This window comes from Rhinolophus sinicus, linkage group LG03 (genome assembly GCF_036562045.2).
Source record: "Rhinolophus sinicus isolate RSC01 linkage group LG03, ASM3656204v1, whole genome shotgun sequence".
NCBI lineage: Eukaryota > Metazoa > Chordata > Mammalia > Chiroptera > Rhinolophidae > Rhinolophus > Rhinolophus sinicus.
This window is the reverse complement of record NC_133753.1, coordinates 176,875,699-176,895,438: the sequence shown is the minus strand read 5'-3', so window position 1 is coordinate 176,895,438 and position 19,740 is coordinate 176,875,699. Positions and strand designations below refer to the sequence as shown.

General features: G+C 36.1%; 2 protein-coding genes across 3 annotated transcripts; one reads left to right on the top strand and one right to left on the bottom strand.

The window, feature by feature from the left end:
* Nucleotides 1–1,717: 1,717 nt before the first annotated feature.
* RAD1 (RAD1 checkpoint DNA exonuclease) lies at nucleotides 1,718–8,477 on the bottom strand. Of its 2 annotated transcripts, none has more exons than XM_019737252.2 (6): nucleotides 8,325–8,477; nucleotides 7,626–7,890; nucleotides 6,577–6,685; nucleotides 4,982–5,240; nucleotides 3,213–3,311; nucleotides 1,718–2,873 (listed from the first exon to the last, which is right to left on the bottom strand). In XM_019737252.2, exons 2-6 carry the CDS (start codon nucleotides 7,818–7,820, stop codon nucleotides 2,693–2,695), a joined length of 843 nt encoding a protein of 280 aa, XP_019592811.2. In that variant the 5' UTR covers nucleotides 7,821–7,890; nucleotides 8,325–8,477; the 3' UTR covers nucleotides 1,718–2,692. The 2 variants fall into 2 exon arrangements, with proteins under 2 accessions (XP_019592811.2, XP_019592812.2); XM_019737253.2 differs by having other exon boundaries at nucleotides 7,626–7,950; nucleotides 8,325–8,462.
* A 60-nt stretch (nucleotides 8,478–8,537) lies between these two features.
* On the top strand, nucleotides 8,538–16,905 carry BRIX1 (biogenesis of ribosomes BRX1). Its single transcript, XM_074329017.1, has 10 exons — nucleotides 8,538–8,798; nucleotides 10,887–10,998; nucleotides 12,122–12,165; nucleotides 14,074–14,144; nucleotides 14,436–14,485; nucleotides 14,584–14,657; nucleotides 14,814–14,864; nucleotides 15,033–15,134; nucleotides 16,075–16,203; nucleotides 16,454–16,905. The coding sequence occupies exons 1-10, from the start codon at nucleotides 8,640–8,642 to the stop codon at nucleotides 16,721–16,723; spliced, it is 1,062 nt and encodes a 353-aa protein (XP_074185118.1). The 5' UTR covers nucleotides 8,538–8,639; the 3' UTR covers nucleotides 16,724–16,905.
* The last annotated feature ends 2,835 nt before the right edge of the window (nucleotides 16,906–19,740 follow it).

Genomic DNA, 19,740 nt, shown 5'->3' with positions numbered 1-19,740 from the left:
TCAATATGTGAGATGTGATAAAATTTTAAATTAAAAAAAATTATTACAGTAAAATCCACATTGCCATTAATCCTCCTCAAAATACTCTCCCTTGCTTCGAACACATTTATGCCATTGTTCCTACCACTTTCTGAAGCAGTTCTGGAAGTCCTATCTCGTGAGCATCTTCAGTTGTGCTTTCGTGGCTGCCTCGATGTCCTGAATCATTTTGACTTTGGGGAAGAGCCAGAAGTTGCATGGTGCTCAATCCAGTGAATAAGGTCGATGAGGACACACGGTAATGTTATTTGACAGAAACTGCCATACCAGAAGTGATGTGTGACATGGAGTCTTTCCATTATGATCACAAAATTCAATGAATGCTGCTGCCAAGTCCCATCCTGGAAAAGTGGGGATCAATATGGGAAACAGCACGTCGAACCTTAGTAACAGTGTGTGACAAGTTTCAACTTGTTTGGTGCAGTTAGTTGGGTGGGTGTGAGCTATGGTTGAGAGGTGTGTTTTAAAGTGTGCCATAAATCCTCCTCCTGACAACACATCACTTCTGGTATAGCAATTTCTGTCAAATAAAAACATTACAGCGCGTCCTCATCCACCTTATTCACAGGATCTGGCACCATGCGACTTCTGGCTCTTCCCCAAAGTCAAAATGATTCAGGACACTGGGGCAGCCATGAGAGCACAATTAAAGATACTCACGAAAGAGGACGTCCAGAACTGCTTCAGAAAGTGGCAAGAATGATGGGATAAGTGTGTTTGAAGCAAGAGGGTGTATTTTGAGGGGGATTAACGGCAATGTGTCTTTTACTATAATAATTTTCTTTTATTTAGACATTTACCATATTGTTTGATCACACCTAGTATACTTCAAATTTTTCATAGGTTGACTTTTAAAAAGATCATTAAAACAAAATAAATTCAGAGCTAAATAATTGGAATAGTGATTATAGAATGCTAAAAGATAATCTGCAAGTGGAGGTTTTCATCTAATAAATATTTATTGAATGGCTATTATATGCTAGGCACTGTTCTAGGTACTGGAGATACCAGTAAACAAAAACCAAAACTAACTGCACTATTTTAATTTTAAAGGAAAATTGTAGTCCTTGAAATGTTGACTGATTAAATATTTTCATACTTATGTTTTAGATTTGCTCTGTTCTTGGTGTTTGAACAAAAAAAAATTGGACATTTAATAGATTCATTCTTTTCCTTCTTGAACACATACTGTACAAAAAATTCCAACTTCTTTTGTACCAGCTGGGCATCCGAGATTGCTTGGGAGACTAGTTATAGGGTCCTCACCCTGGGCTAGATAACAGAATTGCTCATGTGTCTGGGAGAAGTGTGTTTACAGCTGTTCTGGGGGAGCCTTTCTCTGAAGTGCTTTACTCTCCAAACCAATTTTCTCTAATACTATGTAGCCTGTTTTATGGTAGCACATTCCAAATACACCCTCAGATTTTGGTGAATATCATTCAATGGTTCCCAACCATCAATAGTAGGGGGCACTATTTATTTGGGGAAGGGGGTGGTCACAATGATTGGTATTATTGGGTAAGGGACAGGGAGGCTAAATGAATCCTGGACTGGGATGGCAGTTTCTTCCCACCCAAAAGGCCAGTGGTGCCACCCACCTAGAGACACTGAGCTGTTGTTACTTGGTACAGAAACTTCATTTCAGTTATGTATTTTTTCTATTAGGAAACAAGTCAGATAGTTTTAATATTACATTTTATTAAATACTGACACGCCACAAAATCATTTCATTGAAAATTAGCCAAGAAATGAAAAATCACTTAACTGGTTTTGTATACCTTGGTTTGGTTGAGAAACTCTTATAGGGAAGTAGAAGGTATCTAACAAGTGCTCACTGCACTGAACAGTTTTGAGGAACTGTTTTGAAGAACATCTGTACCTCTAAAGACTGTTTATCTTGTTCAGAGATTTCTTCAAAATGTAACTTTAAAAATAAGTCATTTAATTATTCAGACTTGTTTGGCGATGCCTAACCTTTAGCAGATTTGTGAAGAAACCACAGATAAATGCAATCAGTTCAATGCAATTAATCAATTCAACGCTATTTTTTGTTTTTCAAGTATCCTTCAAAACAGTGATTCTCAAATTTTAGCATATATCAGAATTTCCTGGGGGGTGGGCAGCAGGAGAGCTTTCTAAATTGGACATTGCTGGCCCACTGTCAGAGTTTCTGACAAGTTTCCAGGTGACGCTGATGCTGTCTGTCCGGGCACAGCACTTTTGAGAATCATTGCTTTAAGATATATTCTCTAGATTCAAACTAATAAGCAATGCCCGTATGCCTTTGCTTTTTCTAATAGTAAATAAACAAAAGAACATTTCAGATATGGCTTCATCAAATTGAATTTTAGACTCTTGAAATGTCCTACTTAAATAGAATAGAATTAATTTGTCTATCTTGGTTCGTAATGATTCCGATGAGTTCAAAAGACAGAACCACAGGATAGTCCAGTACTGGATAATCTATGACTCCATGAAAACACTTACTGACAAGATATACAGCAACTATTAGGATACAAGGATCTTGCTCCTATCTCCTCCATGTTTCTTCACTTGAGAAAATCCAGTAAGAAATCATGAAGAGTACTATACCCAGAATGAGAACAGGACCTATCATGAATGTGTACATAAATGTCACAATGTACTGTCATACTCAAGATTCAGATTCAGGAACTTCGTCAGGGCAGCAGTAATATTCCACAAAGCATATCTGTCCATCTTCGTTTCTAATCATATACTGTAATGAGAGGAATCCTCGGTTATCTGTCCGAATAGATACCTTACAAGACAGGACTAATGCCTTTGTAGAGGGTTTCAGTAAAGAAATCTTGTATCTGTAGAAGAGTAAACCAAAAGCTGTTATTTGGACACACTTAAAGCAGTGCTCATAACTAAGTAAAGGACAAAAATTAGCCAAGAACTACTAAGTAGCAAATATAAAAATAAATTCCAATACTTGTCCAAATTTGCTAATACGTATTTTCTCTTCATTAAAAAAAAATCATCTACTATTAAAATCCAAAATCGCCAAGTAAACCCAGAGCCCTACTGTTCATATTTTTTTAAATGCTACACTTTCATAAACAGAGTGAAAGTTTAAAAAAAATTATTTAATAGAAATTTGATACTTAATCTCACCATCACCAATGGCAACTTCTCTATTACGAACTGACCTGTTGACCTGGGTCTGAGTACAATTAAATGATTCCATCAAATCAGAATCTTTGGGATAGTCAAGGTGGGAGCTTCCTGCATTCCCAAAAGTAGATAACCTATAGTAGAAAATGAGCAAGTCATTTAGTCATTGGTCCAACAATAAGCCATGTTAGGCACCAAATAAACACTTCCTTAAGAAACTTGTCCTAGAGAGTGAAACAGATATGTAAACAAATGTGGACAATACACTATAACAATCACCATAATAAAGACTCCCACAGGATGCTGTGGGGATACAGGGAAACTAGCAACCAATAAACAGCTTTGAGTAACATCAGTCCTAAAAGGAATCCATTTCATTACGTTAATCTTACTCTGATACTGACCTTTCCTCATCCTTAAATTGGAAATATATAACAGAGGAGAGCGAGTTGAGGAGTGATGGAAGAGTCTTATCTACGTCAGCTGCAAGGCTGGGGTTCTGCTCCCTACCTTTACTGCCATACCAAGCAATTATGGCTTTCCTGTATCTTAGGTAGCTCCTCAGGCTGTTTTATGAAGTTTTCCTTGCTTGGTAACATCAGCAGTTTGTGCGGAGAGTTTACCATCTGCAAGAACACACCATTTGCTATGGGATTAGCACACTGGTAAGTACAATATGAGCAGTGATAGGAGACCTCGGTGCTGGTGTTCCCCAGGATCTATCTTTTTCCTCTCTTGCAATACAGCCTCTTTCTCTGAACCATCTAGTCCGTGCCCAGCCATGGATGAGACTAGTACATTCTAGAGTGATCTCCCGAGCTCTAGATCTATATATTAAACTACTTTCTGGTGTCATGGGCACCTCCAGTTTAACATAAAAAAATTTCAACTCCCAGTTCCCACCACCAGATCATTTCCCATACAGGAGATAAACGATAACCATGAGCCATCCAGTTACCCATGCTGAGAGAGATCATTAGGTGGGGGTCCTCTGAAATACTGCTGAAGTGCCTGGAATTTTAATTCATATCACTGCTTAAATAGGGTTCCGCTGATTTCCATTTTGGTTAACATCTTAACAGAACTTGAGTCCAGTTTTTATCTGCCTACTGCCATGAAAAGAGCCTTCAGTTCTTCTAAAGTAAATATTAAAAAATCCTTTACTCATTAATATTCTGAAATATTTCAGAAGAGAATATTTAAATTCTCTCACTAAATTGATTCTAATCCCAAAAAGAGACTTGCATTTCATAATTTTTGGGTCAAAATTTCAGGAGCAGCTTGATAGTTTCTGACATTGTATTCCTGCTGAAAATTACCCTCCCTTAGGAAGCTTACCTTGACCAGTCCTCCCTAAGTATTCGTGTGTTGGTTCCCTAAGTATCTCTGGGTATTATCTTGGTACTTAATGTCATGCAGTTTTGTTCTTCTGTGCTGTTTCACATATTTCCTCTTTACCTTGATTTTAAGCTGTTCCTTCCTGTAATGCTTACTAAGGTAAATATGCAACAGTAGGTGATCAATAGATACTCAGTGAATAAACCATGTATAGAAAACATCTATCTACTTCCTTTTGAAAGGAAAGAAAAACCAACACTACCTAACTAGGAAGCTTTAAATAGTGAGTTAATCTTCCTGGGTCCTGAGTGTCCTGATCAATAAAAGTGGGAGGTAAGAGTAAACGCTCTCCAAAGTTCTGAAAATTCTAGGAACCTGGATAATAAAAGTTCTGCATCCTAAGCAAATGCCTAAGTAGGCAGATAGTATCAACCACATTAGCTATCATTATACTGCTTTCAAGTACCTGAAGTAAGGCTTGTCAGGAGACATGGTGATCTGTAGGACCTCACTTGTCATATCCAATTCAGAAAACGCTTCACGGAGCCCCTCGGACTGCAGAATGATTTTATTAATAACATTGGTGCTGCAGAAATCAAAATCCAGAGTTTCCTCAGGCTCCTGCGTATTGATTTTACAGACTGTCACCACTCCTCCTTCTTCAAGAAACAGCATCAAAGGGTAACCATAACCTTGATAACACATTCGAAGTGCAGTTAAAATCCCTGCAATGAAAATAAATCACTTTGGGCTTAGCTTTGATACATAAAAGTCCTCGAGGGTACTTTATTCTGCCAATTTCTAGCATATATGTATGTCTCTCTAAGAAAGGATCACATCTTCCCTGATGATAGTCGTGTGTAGACAATTCCAAAAATAACTGCAAGAAAATTGGGAAGCAGAACAAAATGTAATGTAATGCTCTGAAATTTCCCGGCTTGCCAAAACACCTCAGAAATACCTTCTGATTGTGTGTGTGTGCATGCGCACACACACATTTCAGGTTGGAGCATCTACTTGGTCCAATACTGTAATTAAGAGTGGTTGCAGAATATGCTATCTCTTGAAGGTTCAATTTGTGCAACAGTGGATTGCTTTGATATTGTCTGTACTATAACGTCAGTGTATTCACTATAAGGATCCTTCCTGCCTTTCCTATTGGGAGACATCCTTTACATTTCCCTAAGTTTTAAGATCAAATTGGGAGCAAAAGAGAGGGTGGTTAATGGTGGTTAGGGTTTTAATACTGCAAACCACTTGAGAGGGAGAGGAATACGTATGACAGGACAGTCTGGCTCTTTTCCCTTACTGTAGGATGGACAGCCATAGTGAGGGATGGGGAAAGGCAGATGCTTTTATGAAAAACCAGGTGCGTTAGAAGATGTATAATTAATAATGGAATTGTCAGTACAAAATTAAAATATATTTTCTAGGGAACAATAACTGAATTTTCCCTAGCCAATCTCAGAGTCCACTGCTATGAAATAAAATCATTCTTCTGGGAATTTCTTGTAGTTTTATATCCATAGCAACTGAATTCACTATTCCTAAAAACTCCCTAAACAAATAAAATATATAAATATTGTAAAGGAAAGCATCTAGGAAAATAGACATAATTTATAAACAGGGCTTAATGGAAAAAAACAGTAACCAAATTCTAAATGCGGTAAACTGGGAGTCAGGAGAATTGGTTTCGATTTTTCTCTGCCACTAAACTGTAATTCTGGACAAGTTAGAGAAAAGAAGCAATTACTACATATTTCACTTGTTAAAGATATTTAAAACGAAGTCTTCTTTGGGTCAGTTGAAATTTAAAACCTAAGAGCTTTGTAAATTTAAAAAGATGAATGTAAGTACTTTTGCAAATATGAAAGGACCCATAAGCACACTTTCTATTAGTATTTTATATTAAAGTCACAATCCATGATTGTGACCAATGAAAAGTGAATTGGCAGTCCATTTTCTAAAGAAATGTTTATATTACTTATATTCTAATAACTTTTCCTGTATTTTTGACCATTCTCTATGCTTTTATGTTATAATGTTAATAAAATGGTTCACCTGGCATAGGACTTGATCCAAAAATAGATAAGCAGTCCAAAAGGACAGTTAAATTAATTCGAAAAGTAACAGGCTCTTCCTGAACTTTAAACTCTTGAAATATTCCAGCCTATAAAAAAAGGGAACGAAGAAAAAAATTAAAGAATGAAAACTCACACATAAGGTTCTAGATTTCACTTTACATGTTTCTAAAAAACAATATTGTGTTAATCTCATTAAAATCATTTCTGATTACCAATACAAACATCTTAAGCTTTTTCAGCTATCAACACTATTCAATAATTAAAGGTGTAACAGTGATTTAGGTCCCATGCAAAACTTTATGAAGAGTCCTTCATATAACTTATTGGATCTAAACTATCCCCCATGTGACTCTCCCCTGTTTTTAGAAAATAGCCAAACAATTGAATAATGCATGAGTGGTACTAGTTTTCAATTTCTTTTGAGGACAGGAATGTCTTATTTATCCAAGGTCATACTGTGCTCTTAGGTGTTCAGAAAAAACATTGAATCAAATCTGAAATCTGAATCATACAAATACTACTTTGTAAGAATAAACAGATTATATTATAACCAATAAAAGGAAGAAAAATAAGAGGGAGGTAGTGGTAAGGAGTATATACTCTAGAAACATGTTCTGGGTTCTCATTCCCATCTCAGCCACTTGCAAGCTGTTGGACTTTCGGCAAATCGCTTAAATTGTGCTTCAGTTTCCACATACGTAAAATGGGAATAATAACAGAGCCTACCTCATATTGTGAGGGTTAAATTAGTTAAACATATAAAAAACACTGAGAAGAGTACCTGGCCTATAGTTTAAATTTTAGACATTTTTAACTCTGTAAAACAATTTTAGACATTTTTAACTCTGTAAGACATTATCTCTGTAAAACAAGCCGGGGAAAGAATTTGTTACCTACCAGGAATGAAAAAAAAATTCAAATAATGATATTGTTCTCTAACTTAAATGTCTATTAAGACCTTGGGAATTCATTAAACTGGGTAAGGAATAGCATATGTCACAGACTTAAAGATACCTTCTTCCATACCTGAATAAAAGCATTTGCTTGCACACACTTTGCATTTTCCACTGTAACCTTGATTCCATTTTTAGTAGCAAAACACGTGGCGTGTTCTCGGAAATGAATAGCCTTTAAGATAGTGGAGAGATTCCTGACGTTGTCAAGGCTGGCCGTCAAGCTGTAATCATTCTCATCTTCGATCCGCTGGTTTAGGAGGGGCATCGTCTCCTGCACATTTGGCCCGGAGCAATGCTCCTGCTGCCAACACCTGCTCCCGCGGATCACGATACACCTGGGAGATCCGACAATGAAACTCCCCGTCAACGCTGGCGAAGAAGCCCGCGATCTCAACCTGCGCTGAGGCGAAGTGGAAGAGGCCTGGGCGTTGATCTTGGCCGACCGGGGACTGCTACTTAACTGTCTGTCCTTTGGGGGGAAATTATTTCTCTCTCTAAGCTATGGTTTCCTGTTTTGTAAGGGGGCAATAACACATGAAAAGTTGCGAATAATGAAAACAGACAAACACTGTCGTTCTGCTTGTGGCCAGTTTCCCCAGTGTCGGTTTTGGCGCCCCCAACCTTTCTTCTCTAACAGAACACGCAATGGGGAGGCGGGCCCCATTCCTCAAAAGATCCCCCTTGACTCTCAGACAACCGGGTTTACCAGCCCGCCGCGGGGGCAGCATCTGTTTACTGGTCCCAGGATCGCAAGGCGCAGAAACCCTACCTTTGCGGTGAGGTCTGGACTCCTGTGAACCCTTCCCAGCCAGGTCACCGAGGAAGCTAAGTGCAGCTCGGGAAGAATTGTAGAGAAAATGGAGCAAATCCCGCCACTCTTTTCAGATCGGCCGGCCACATCGGCCACCGTCACCATAGAGCTAAACGAGGCCTAGAGAGCCGAGCGTGCAGTACCACAGAGGCCGGAAGGAGGCGCCGTAGAGCTGGAGGACCACAGAGCCGAGCGCGCAGTACCATAGAGATCGGAAAGGGGAGCGAGCGGCCGAGCCGGAAGGAAGGCCAAGAGCGAAGGCGGCGAGGCAAGATGGCGGCGACCAAGAGGAAGCGGCGTGGAGGCTTGGCAGTTCAAGCGAAGAGACCAAAAAGAAGCGAAAAAGATGCCAGGCCGCCACCTAAGCAGCGTGATATGGCAGAGGAGGCGGAGAATGAAGAGAGAAACCGTATCCCAGGCCCCGTTTGCCAGGTAAGGGGAGCTACTACCCCCCCGAGTTACACTTGCGGCCGCTGCTCCACGCGCTTGCCCTGAGTTTACCTACCTAAATACAGGTCTGGGGATTTTGGAGTTGCCGAGGTGTTACGGGAGCTGGGTCTCAGCTCTCCTGGCGGGACTAGCCACCGCGTTTACATCTAATTCTCGTGCACGTGGTCGCCCTCTTGGGTGCGTCCGACTAAGCAACGCGGCGGGTTTCAGAGCTTTTTACCTGGCTCACTGGGAATCGACTAACGGAGTACTCAGTTCCAATGTTCTGTCTTCTAGTTATTCCACTTTTTGTCCTTTGGAGGGTAGAACTTTCCCTTAAAGTAATTCCTAGATGTTTAGTGTATCCTTACAGTGATTCGTATTCGCATGTTCTGCCATAGTCAACTACTGTCAGTCAGGGATCCTGAAGCTTGCAATGTCCTTTAAAAGTTGCTGTCTTTGGGACTATGACTTTGACTTACTAGATCTTTAGTTCTCGAGGGATAACGAAAGCTAGAGTAGATAGTACAAGCTCTACTTGTATTCAACAAACTTTTAACGTGATAGGCACTGTACGAAATGAGGTTTCCCCTGCTTTGGGATTGCAAAACTGGGACGTTATCTCTTCTTCCTGATATGTTGGAGTTTAGAAGGAAACTAAGAATTCACATAAGTCGATGGTTTTTATTCAAAAGAAGGTGAACACAAGATGTTGGACTAACTTTCATTCAACCGAGAGCTCCCTGAACTAGATTGAATACTGTGGAGTCAGGGATTGTCTTTGATTTGTTAATTTCTGTGCGCCCCCAACCCCCACCAGCTTGGCATAGTACTCTAGCACATAGTAAATGATGAATACATGACTGTGGTGTGGTGGCAAGCACTAGGAAAGGAGTTAACGCTGAGGAATGAAAGATGGGTTTGAATTCTAGCCTTGCTATTAACAGCTCTTTGCTCATCTGCATATTATTAGGAGGAAGGAAATGTGATTTACTTTTGGTGAAGAATAATCGGCACCTCCAGTAGATTTTCAGTAAATTAGTGCTCTCATCCCTTGATCTGAGTCATAATAAGAAAAATCCTATTGATGTGCAGAATGTAATTACTTTTACCCTAGGATAATCTGGTAAGGGATCATGAAGGAGTTTGCCTTTGAGCTGGATCTCAAAGGACAGAATTTTGATATTCAGAAATGAGAAGGAACAATACAAGGAGAGCACAAAAACAATCAAAGGTGTTGAACTGTGGGAAATGCTGAAAACTTAAAGAAATAAAGCCTGATTGGCTAAAGTGTAGGATTGATTTGGGACAATCTGAGGTGAAAATATAAATGTATTTTAGAATCGAATGTTAAAAACTATGTCATTTTGGATTTTGTTTAGAAAATGCTGGGAGGTAAGAATGTGATTGGAGCAGTTCTTTAAGATTAAGCTGGTGCTACTCTGTCATATCTATTGCAGGAACTCCTCCCTGGAAGGCTAGCTAGCCATTTAAAAGATTTGTAGTTGATATAAGATCCTAATGATCTGAAGGAGGGCAGAGGGAATAGGAAAGGATTAAAAGTTGTTGCAAAGAGAAATTGACAGCATTTAGTAGTGCTTATGATAGGAGAGAATATGGGCAGGTGGAAGATTCAAAGCCTGGGGGACTGAAATGGTGGTGACATCATCAGAAAAATAAATAATAAGGAAATGTACCAGATTTAAGGTTTAAGTATTCTAGGATTGAATTTGAGATTAGTAGGGTTGGGAGACAGTTCTTTACCTTTTTGTAGAGTTGGCAGTTGAAGCTGTGAGAGTGATTATAAGAACTGTGTCCTGGAGAGAACAGAAATAAAAAAGGCTAAGAATCTTTAGAGTTAGGATGAGGAATTGGAGAAATGAAGAAAAAAGAAACAAAAAAGGTAAGGGAGCAAAGGAGAGCATTTCTGGATGGCAGCTGAGATTAGTGAATGCTGTTGAGTGACTGAATTAAAGGGTTAGGTCAGGATTGTTTGGCTTGCTACACTTGGAAGCTTTATCTTTAAACAAACAACCAATCAAGGTAGGTTCAGTATGAGACTCAAAATCTTAACAATTTCTTTTTCTTTAGGGCAAGTGGAAAAATAAGGAACGGATTCTCATCTTTTCTTCTAGAGGAATAAATTTCAGAACAAGACATTTAATGCAAGACTTAAGAATGTTGATGCCTCATTCTAAAGCAGGTGCCTTTATGTCATATACTTTAAAATTTATGTTTATAAACTTGCCTATTTATGTATTCACATTTCACGTCACACTTCAGTTTTTCAATCTTGTGAGATAAAGAACCACTACTCCTCAGAAGTATATCTTTTCAGTGCCAAGATGTTTCCAGTTCACATTTTGTCAGAAAGTTTTTGCAGAATTTATTAAACATTCTCTTCACTTTCTTAAACAGATACATCCTAATTATTGAAACATTTCTTGCAGGTCCAGAAATGCTTTCACTGTAATTCTCTCAGAGGTCATGGTTTGTCCTTTGAAATGATTCAGGACTGCCATGTATTGCTTTCTGCATTAAAAAAACAAAAAAACAAAACAAAAAAAAAACTTCTTATTTAAAAAATAATGGACCTGGAGTAGGATTTCAGGCACCTTTAAGTTGGAGCTCAGCCTGCTTCTAAATGCCAAGCTAATGTTTTTAGCAACGGGGTATCTTACAAGCAAATGAAGAACGTCTAGTTTCAAGTTTAGAACTGTGGCAGTGTCATCATGCAGCTATCTTTGTGCCTGTGTTGGGAGATGCCTTTGGTTTTAATTCTGGGTAATAACTTGGTTGGTTAGATCAATGTTTCTCAAACTGTGATGTACTGTTATATCTTCAGATCTTTGAAACTAATAAGATAAATTTTAATTTGTATTGGTTTCCTTTTTCCCATGGTAATCCCAAACCATTTATTTTTATTAGTTTTCTTTGGCAACTGTGATTCAAATGGAAAGAAATTTTCATCACTTCACATTTTAGTTTCTTAAAGTGAGTGTTCCTTAAGTGGGAGTCCTAGAACATAATCTTCAGTTGTGAGAATTTTTCCTTTTTGAAAGAGATTCATAGAATACAGAAAGTCTGAGAACCACTGCTTACATTTTTTATAATTCTTGAGGAGTATTTTTAATCTCGTTTTTACATTTAAAAGTTTTAAAGAGGTCATGTGTTTTCAGATCTGATCGTTTTGAATATTAATAAAATTTCATTTAAACTGAAGATTATAAAAACTTTTAAAAGTATTTTCTAGAAAGAATGTGTGATTTGATTAAAGAAGCTTTGAAATCTTTTGTTTACTTGCTTTTTCTTTTTTCTTTTTATAGACACTAAAATGGATCGTAAAGATAAGTTATTTGTGATTAACGAGGTAATTTTAGAAACTAATTAAAGTAAAATGTTCTAAGAACACTGTATTTAGGAACAAAATATTTTGGAACACTAATATTCATTTTAAAAAGTCAATTATTCAGTGACTTTTAAATTGTTTTGTAAAATATACTTAGATTTTATTAAATCTTCAATAATCTACTAAATTTTTATAGTATTCACTGTCCATATCTTATATTTTATCTTATATTCAGTATATATTGTTTCTTGATGATTCTTGTATTTCTTTGTCCAAACAAGCACATGAACATTTACTGGGAACAAGGATTCTCTCATTTTTTTCTCTCATTATGTCTAAGATAATGCAAATTGCTTAGTAGGTATTCATACAAAAACTACAATCAGCATATATGAAATATAATTAAAAACTCATTAAATATTTTTAAAACCCCACATTGTAAAAAGCATTTTGTCAGTATTAAAAGTGATGCATGTGGTATTTGCTCTTATGGTATTACCAACTAGTAATAGGTTAAATTTTCAAAGTGTTGTTGAAGATACTAACCTTACATTTTACAGCAGATGTTTAAAGACTTAGAATTTTTTAAACATAATTTTCTTTGGCTGTTAGAAAGACTTTTATTCATTTAGCATAAATTTTGAACCTCTGCTATATCGTGGTATTGCTCTATGTGCCATGGAAACATGTTTTACAAAACAACACCCCTGTCATTGTGGAGCTTACATTCTAATGGCAGAGAGAGGCCATAAACAAGTCAAGTGAAGACAGAAGAAGTAAAATGGTATGGGTTTCCAGCAACTGAGGCTGGACTAGAAAACTGCCGATGGAATGTTGCTGTGTTTATTCCAAGACCAGTAAGAAACAAAAGCATTTGACATAAGAATTTTTTTTATTCGTTTCAGGTGTACAAAACAATGTAATAGTTAGACATTTCACCCCTCACAAAGGGATAACCCTCCTCCCCCAATCTATTATCCCTCTGACATCATATATAGCTGTTACAATTCCATTGACACTATTCCCTGTGCTGTACCCCACATCCTGTGACTATATGTGTGTGTGTGTATATAATATATACCTATGTATGTATATATATATATATATATATATATTAAATTATAGTTGACATTCAGTATTACTCAGCTTCAGGTGTATAGCACAGTGGTCAGACATCTACACAGTCCATGAAGTTGGCCTAAGAATTTTTTGTTAGGTTTAAAGAGTTTCAAGTTTATGAATATCATATCAGATAGTTTGTGAATACTACAATAGTATGGTACTTCACTCCTGTATTGCTTTTGTATATTTCTCAAGTGTGATTTTGTAAACCTTCAAGATGTTGAAGTTTAATTCAACTTGAAATAGTTTTCGCATAGTTCTACTTTTCACCAATCCCTTAGTGATTTTATGGAAACAAATCACAGAAATGATAGTATAAATGAGGAAGAAAAAGGTTAAATTTGTTTGAGCTTAAAATAAAAAACTAGTTAAAAATCAGAATAACCATTATAAAGGATGTGTTTGGTTCTATAAGGACTATATTTTCCTAAGATTAGTGAGGCTAATTGTATTTTGCTTTATCCCTAGGGTATCTGTTTTTAGTCTTTGTAGTTTATACAGAGGACTGGTCAGAAGAGGAGGTTCCCAGTAACCAGAAATGAGGCCAGTTGCGTTTAATACTGGGTGAGAAAGAGTAGATGTTTCCACCAAAAAGTGAGCAGAGTATCAAGTTTACCTTGGGTAGAATACCTACGAGGAACTTAAAAGATTTCTTTCTGTGAATAAATAAATTTATCTAGGTTTATACCTTTGTAGGCCATTAGTTTGCTTAAATATTTTTGGAAGAATGTAGGTCTTAATTGCATTGAATTACTTTAGTTCTCATTTTATTATTTACTTCATTTTTCTATACTTTGCTCTATTTAGGTTTGTGAAATGAAAAACTGCAATAAATGTATCTATTTTGAAGCTAAGAAGAAACTAGATCTCTATATGTGGTAAGAGAATGTATTAAGTAAGATTGGGGTGGAACTTGTTCTTTTAAATGGATTTATTCTTTGTACTTCTAATATTGTAGACTCCTTTCAGTCTCTTTTTTTTTTTTTTGGGTAAAAAGACAGAGCCAGGGGATGAAGTAAACTCACTTGATTTCACAAAAGTTAAAACCTTAAAGAAAATTTAATATATGAGTATTTTGAGCATTGTGTCTTTTAACTATGAATTGATAATAAGCATTTACCACATTCTGAATTCTAATTAGTAGAAAAAGCTTCCTTCATATTTTTCAGGCTTTCAAATTCACCTCATGGACCATCTGCTAAATTCCTAGTTCAAAATAGTAAGTTGACTCAATTTAACATTTTTTTATGAGAAAATTGAAAATCTTTTGGGATAATTGTGCCAAAGTTATAACTTTTTTTGTTGCAATTTTTCTAGTTCATACCTTAGCTGAACTGAAGATGACTGGAAACTGTTTGAAAGGTTCTCGGCCCCTTTTGTCTTTTGACCCTGTAAGTTTTTCATTTAGTGTGTGAAATCTAATTTTTCACTCTGCATGGTTGTTTTTAGTGGGTATAGTTGTATGATTCAGTTTAGTTAACATAAAAAATCAGTTTTAAACAAAGCACTCTGCTGTTGTCAAATAATATGTTCACTTATCTTTGTAGGCATTTGATGAATTACCACATTATGCTTTGTTAAAAGAACTCTTAATTCAGGTAAATATCTTTTCCAGAAAGCATTTTTAGTAATACATTACAAATGAGTGTCTCTTCCTTTGGACTTTTTAACTCAGCTACCTAAAACTAATATATACATGTTATATCGTTTAAGGAGCTAACAGACTTTTCCTTTTCCTTTTTTTTTTTTTTTTTTTTTCTTACTAGATCTTTAGTACACCACGGTATCATCCCAAAAGCCAGCCATTTGTGGACCATGTGTTTACTTTCACCATTTTGGATAATAGGATATGGTTTCGGAACTTTCAGGTTAGCTTTAATTAATTTTTAATTATACTTTGAAATAAATTAAGACAAACATCACTACTGTATATTTACTATATATTTAATTTTATGAAAAGGAAATAGTTTGAATATACATGAGGTAATTGAGTTCTAGATTTGTTCTAGGTGCTATGAAGGATGTAAGTTTCTTTCAAGAGATTAGAATCTTACCTGGGGAGGGTAGGTGGGTGTGATAAAGACTTACAAAAACATAACCTCTGTAGAAGGCATTTATTAAGAACTATTAGATGAGTCATACAGTAACTCAGGAGGAGAGGTGATTCTGCGAAGCAGGAGTTTGGCAGGATAAGTCTGCAGAAAGGTGGAGAGGGGGAAGAGAACAGCAAAATGAAATTTTAGACTGCATATGAAGTTAACTGGGCTCTTCTTCATGTGTTGTTATATTGGATACCTTGCAAACTGAGGGAAGACATACCTGAACCAATAAACAATGTTAATATTTGTAATTCAGAAGTTGCCTCAATCAGAAATAAATTTGACCATGTACTATACTTTTATATACCTTTCAATTTAATTTGAATTGGATTTATAAAAACAACTTAGGGGTTGATTTAACTTTTTAAAGGGTTCCTGTAGCGTGTTTCAACACATTTTGTTATAGTAGTTGCAGTTTTAAAAATTCATTTTAATCAGTTTTTCAAGAATCCATGCATTGTGAGAGGCAAGATGCGAACCAAGTTCAAATTACTCAGTTTTAAAAGAACACACTGAAACAACGTTTATTTTCCCATGTCAACTACTTGAATTGTAACACATTTCAGAAAAGACTTATTTGGCACTTGTGAAGTTTCATCTCCACCTTCACTTTCGTTTTTTTAGGGCACATTTGTAATGAGGTTCTAGCCCATACACCTTTTAGGAATAGTATATCCAAACCAAAATGGCTGTTTCCTTTTTATTAAAGATCATAGAAGAAGATGCTGCTCTTGTAGAAATAGGACCTCGTTTTGTCTTAAATCTCATAAAAATTTTCCAAGGAAGTTTTGGAGGACCAACTTTGTATGAAAATCCTCACTACCAGTCACCAAACATGGTAAGCTATTTTTGCTGTTGAGTGGTCCTCTATGTCCCAGAACTCTTTGGCCAAAATAATTCTGTCAAATAATCACTATTCTGTTAACTGTGAAACTGAATTTGATTTTTGCTGCACACAGTCTTGCAAATTACTATTTTTCTTTTAATGACATGAGGTGAAAGGAGATAGGGTTGATACGTTAATGTCCTTGCCACATATAAAACATTTATTTGTATTTCAAAAGCATCTAATACATTTTTGTTTCTAGCATCGGCGTATCATAAGATCCATCACAGCTGCAAAGTACAAAGAGAAACAGCAAGTTAAAGAGGTGCAGAAACTGAGAAAGAAAGAACCAAAGACTATTCTTCCACATGATCCCACTGCAGATGTTTTTGTCATACCAGCTGAGGAAAAACCGATAGAAATACAGTGGGTCAAACCAGAGCCAAAAGTCGATTTGAAAGCAAGAAAGAAAAAGGTTTACAAAAGGCAAAGAAAAATGAAACAGAAGGTGAACAAGGGGAATGCAAAATGAATCAATGGATAACTAATTTGTTTTTCAGTTATATTTATTTTGTATTCATTGTGTAAATACTCTTATTATCCAGGATTACCTTATATCTAAGTAGTATAGCATTTAAAAGAAAAAAAAATTACAATCTTGTGGCTTCAGTGCTATATGTATTTTTCTAAATAAAATAACACCAGAGGTCATTAGTTAATTTCTGTTTTTCTTTTCAAAGCTTATTTGGTATTACTGAAAATTTAGAACACTTAAGGTTTAAGCCTGCTCTCATGGATTAAAACTTTTGGTTTAGCAAGGCTGAAATTCAAAGAGATTTATTGGGTCATTATTACTTGTAAAACAAAGCATTAGGTACTTTGAAGGTGTAGTTTTGGGTAAAGTGGGGGTAGACCAGTAGAAAGGAGTGTTTTACTGAGGTTTGAGTCCCTGAGTCACCAATTAATGAGACCTTGGAAAAGTCAACTTCTGATCTTTGTTTTCTCACCTCAAAAAAAGTACAATAAAAATTCTTAGGTTTTGAAAATCAAATGAGTTAATACATGTATTGAAAGCTTTTTGTAAATTAACACGTTTATTTTAGAAGCAGTGGGTATTAATTACTTATTAAATTGATATTAAAAGGAAGAAAAATGGGACAGTTGTTAAGAGGGTACCAGAACATTTGAATTTCCTTACGAGAAAATTTGAAGCAAAGAGAGCACTGGGTTTACCATTTTGGAGTTGGATTAATAACAAGGAAAGACCGGGTTCTGGTTACCAGTGGTCATGGACAGGTTAAGTGGCGGCTGAGGAGATGGACAGGTACATATCTTATAGATATATCTATATATAATAAAATTAGGTCATGCCTGTGGTGTTCTATCACCCACTTATTTCACATTAATCATTTTCCTGTGTCCCTACAATATGGTTAGTAATTGTACAGTATTCTATATTATAGCTACATAATCAGTCCCTTGTTGGATATTCAATATTTCAGGTTTTTTTTTCCCCCTATAGGTGCTTGCAGCAAACATATCTGTACATAAATTATTTTGTACAACACTTGTAGTTTCATGTAAGTGGAACTCAGGTTAGAGGTTGTGAACATGAAGACATTTTGATTGCTCTTGTAAATATTGTACCTCACCAGAGGTTAGTGTTCATTCTCTTGTACCATTGCCAGTGATGAAACAATCTTTGTCAATTTGATAGGTAAAAAAATTAATCATTTTTTGGTTAGGTATTAGTTTTTCTTTTGTGACTAATCTTGTTTTGGGGTGGTAGTTTTTTTTTTTTTTTTACTAATTTGTAAGACCTCTTTTATATAGTAAGGTTATTCTAGACATCTTTCTAGTTCACTTGCATTTTAATTTTCTTTATTTTAAATCTTTAGGCAGGATCAATTTTTCGTTATATTTCTTCTTTCTTTTTTCATTTTAATTTTCTGCTAAGAAAAGCCTTCCTGAGTATAATTAGATACTTTAAATAGTCTACATGAGGCTACTTGAAATAATATTCTAAATTATGCAGGTAATTCAGGTCAGAGGTTCACTTGAAATACTTGTATGTGGCTAATGAAAGCCAAATCTGATTTAGTGCAAAAATAAAAGCTGTTATTTATTTTAGACCTTTGACTGTAGCCTTGGATTTATTTTAGGCAATTGACTATAGCCTTGGATGAAAATAAGCTGTATTCAGGATTTGTTTTTAAACACCCACATCTCAAGAAGTTAATTATAGGTTATAAACACAACCTGGGTCAACAAGTTGTGAGATTGCGTGAAGACACTACTTTTTACATAATACTTTATGATTTATGTGTTGGATTATCAGTTTCTTCATATATTTTCCTGTCGCAAATTACTTCCCCTTCACAGTCATGAATACCTCATTTGAATGAGAATTCCTCATCTCCCAAGCCCATGTTCATTTAGAAGCCAATCTGTTTAATAAAGATGTTCCTTTAGACTGAAATTTACATCCAGTGTAATAGTAAAATTTTCTATGCAATGTTACAGCAGAAATATCTTCCCTCAGGAAGAAAAAGGGACAAGTGGTTCTTAGAAGTTGCAAGCAAAACCAGTTATAGTGGAAGGAAGACAAAAGTCCCTTTTTTTTGGTCACTTTTTGTTCCATCCCCACAAATCTATTCTCAGATGGGGAATATTCCCATTTTTACCCTGCATTCATATTTTTCGATCCCTATCCATTACCAATTTTCAAATTAAGTCCATATAGTAACTTCCTTTGGGAAGCAGGTAAGTATGAATTTTGAATAGTGAGTTGGTTGGACAGGAGAGTGGATAAACTTGAGGTTTAGAGTTGGTTTGTTTTGATTGTGCAGTGGGCAGGATATTAGGGAAAAAAGGACTCCTATACTGGGTCCTCTAACCCTGCGCAGTAGATACTTGTTAGCAACAGAGCCAACCTTTCTAACCTTACGTGGTTGACATATAACGTACACTTAATAACTGACGTATGTAAACATTCCACATTACAGTGAAATATATTGGCGTGGATGCATTTTAATGACGGGATACTATTGACACTTTATCAGATTGTGCAGAACAGTCGTAGAGATCTTCCACCCTGTAATACACAGTATGTTAAATCAACCAAACCCCACTAGTTAAAAAATACTATTGCCGTAACTCTATTCTTAGCATAAACCAACCTTGGAAATGGAAGATTAGAGTCCACAAAGTTAGGATTAAAGCGATGAGTGGATGAATCCACACAATTTTATCCATAGTAAAAAATTTAATGTTATTTTAAAGTGTTGATGCTTCCCTCTTAAATTGTTTAAGTCATCTTATTTACTGTTTGTTATTTCTGATGCATATTGATCAAAATGAGTAATACTAGAGATTAAGTGGCTGCTGAAGAGAATTGAAGAGTTTAAAAACTGATGTTTTTTGATCGTTCTAACCGAATCCTGCCGTTGACCAGCTGTGGAGGGTTGAGCAAACTTAACGACTTGGAACATGAGTGGCCTCACCTGCGAAAACGGGGCTCAACTGAGAAATTATGAGAACCACAAGATG

Coding starts and splice junctions, on each gene's coding strand:
- RAD1 (XM_019737252.2), bottom strand. CDS start 7,820: ATGCCCCTCCTAAACCAGCGGATCGAAGATGAGAATGATTACAGCTTG. Junction 5,241..6,576: donor TGGATCAAGTCCTATGCCAG/GTGAACCATTTT, acceptor TTTTCATTGCAG/GGATTTTAACTGCACTTCGA. Junction 2,874..3,212: donor ACTCAGACCCAGGTCAACAG/GTCAGTTCGTAA, acceptor ACTCTTCTACAG/ATACAAGATTTCTTTACTGA.
- BRIX1 (XM_074329017.1), top strand. CDS start 8,640: ATGGCGGCGACCAAGAGGAAGCGGCGTGGAGGCTTGGCAGTTCAAGCG. Junction 8,799..10,886: donor TCCCAGGCCCCGTTTGCCAG/GTAAGGGGAGCT, acceptor CTTTTTCTTTAG/GGCAAGTGGAAAAATAAGGA. Junction 14,145..14,435: donor AAACTAGATCTCTATATGTG/GTAAGAGAATGT, acceptor CATATTTTTCAG/GCTTTCAAATTCACCTCATG.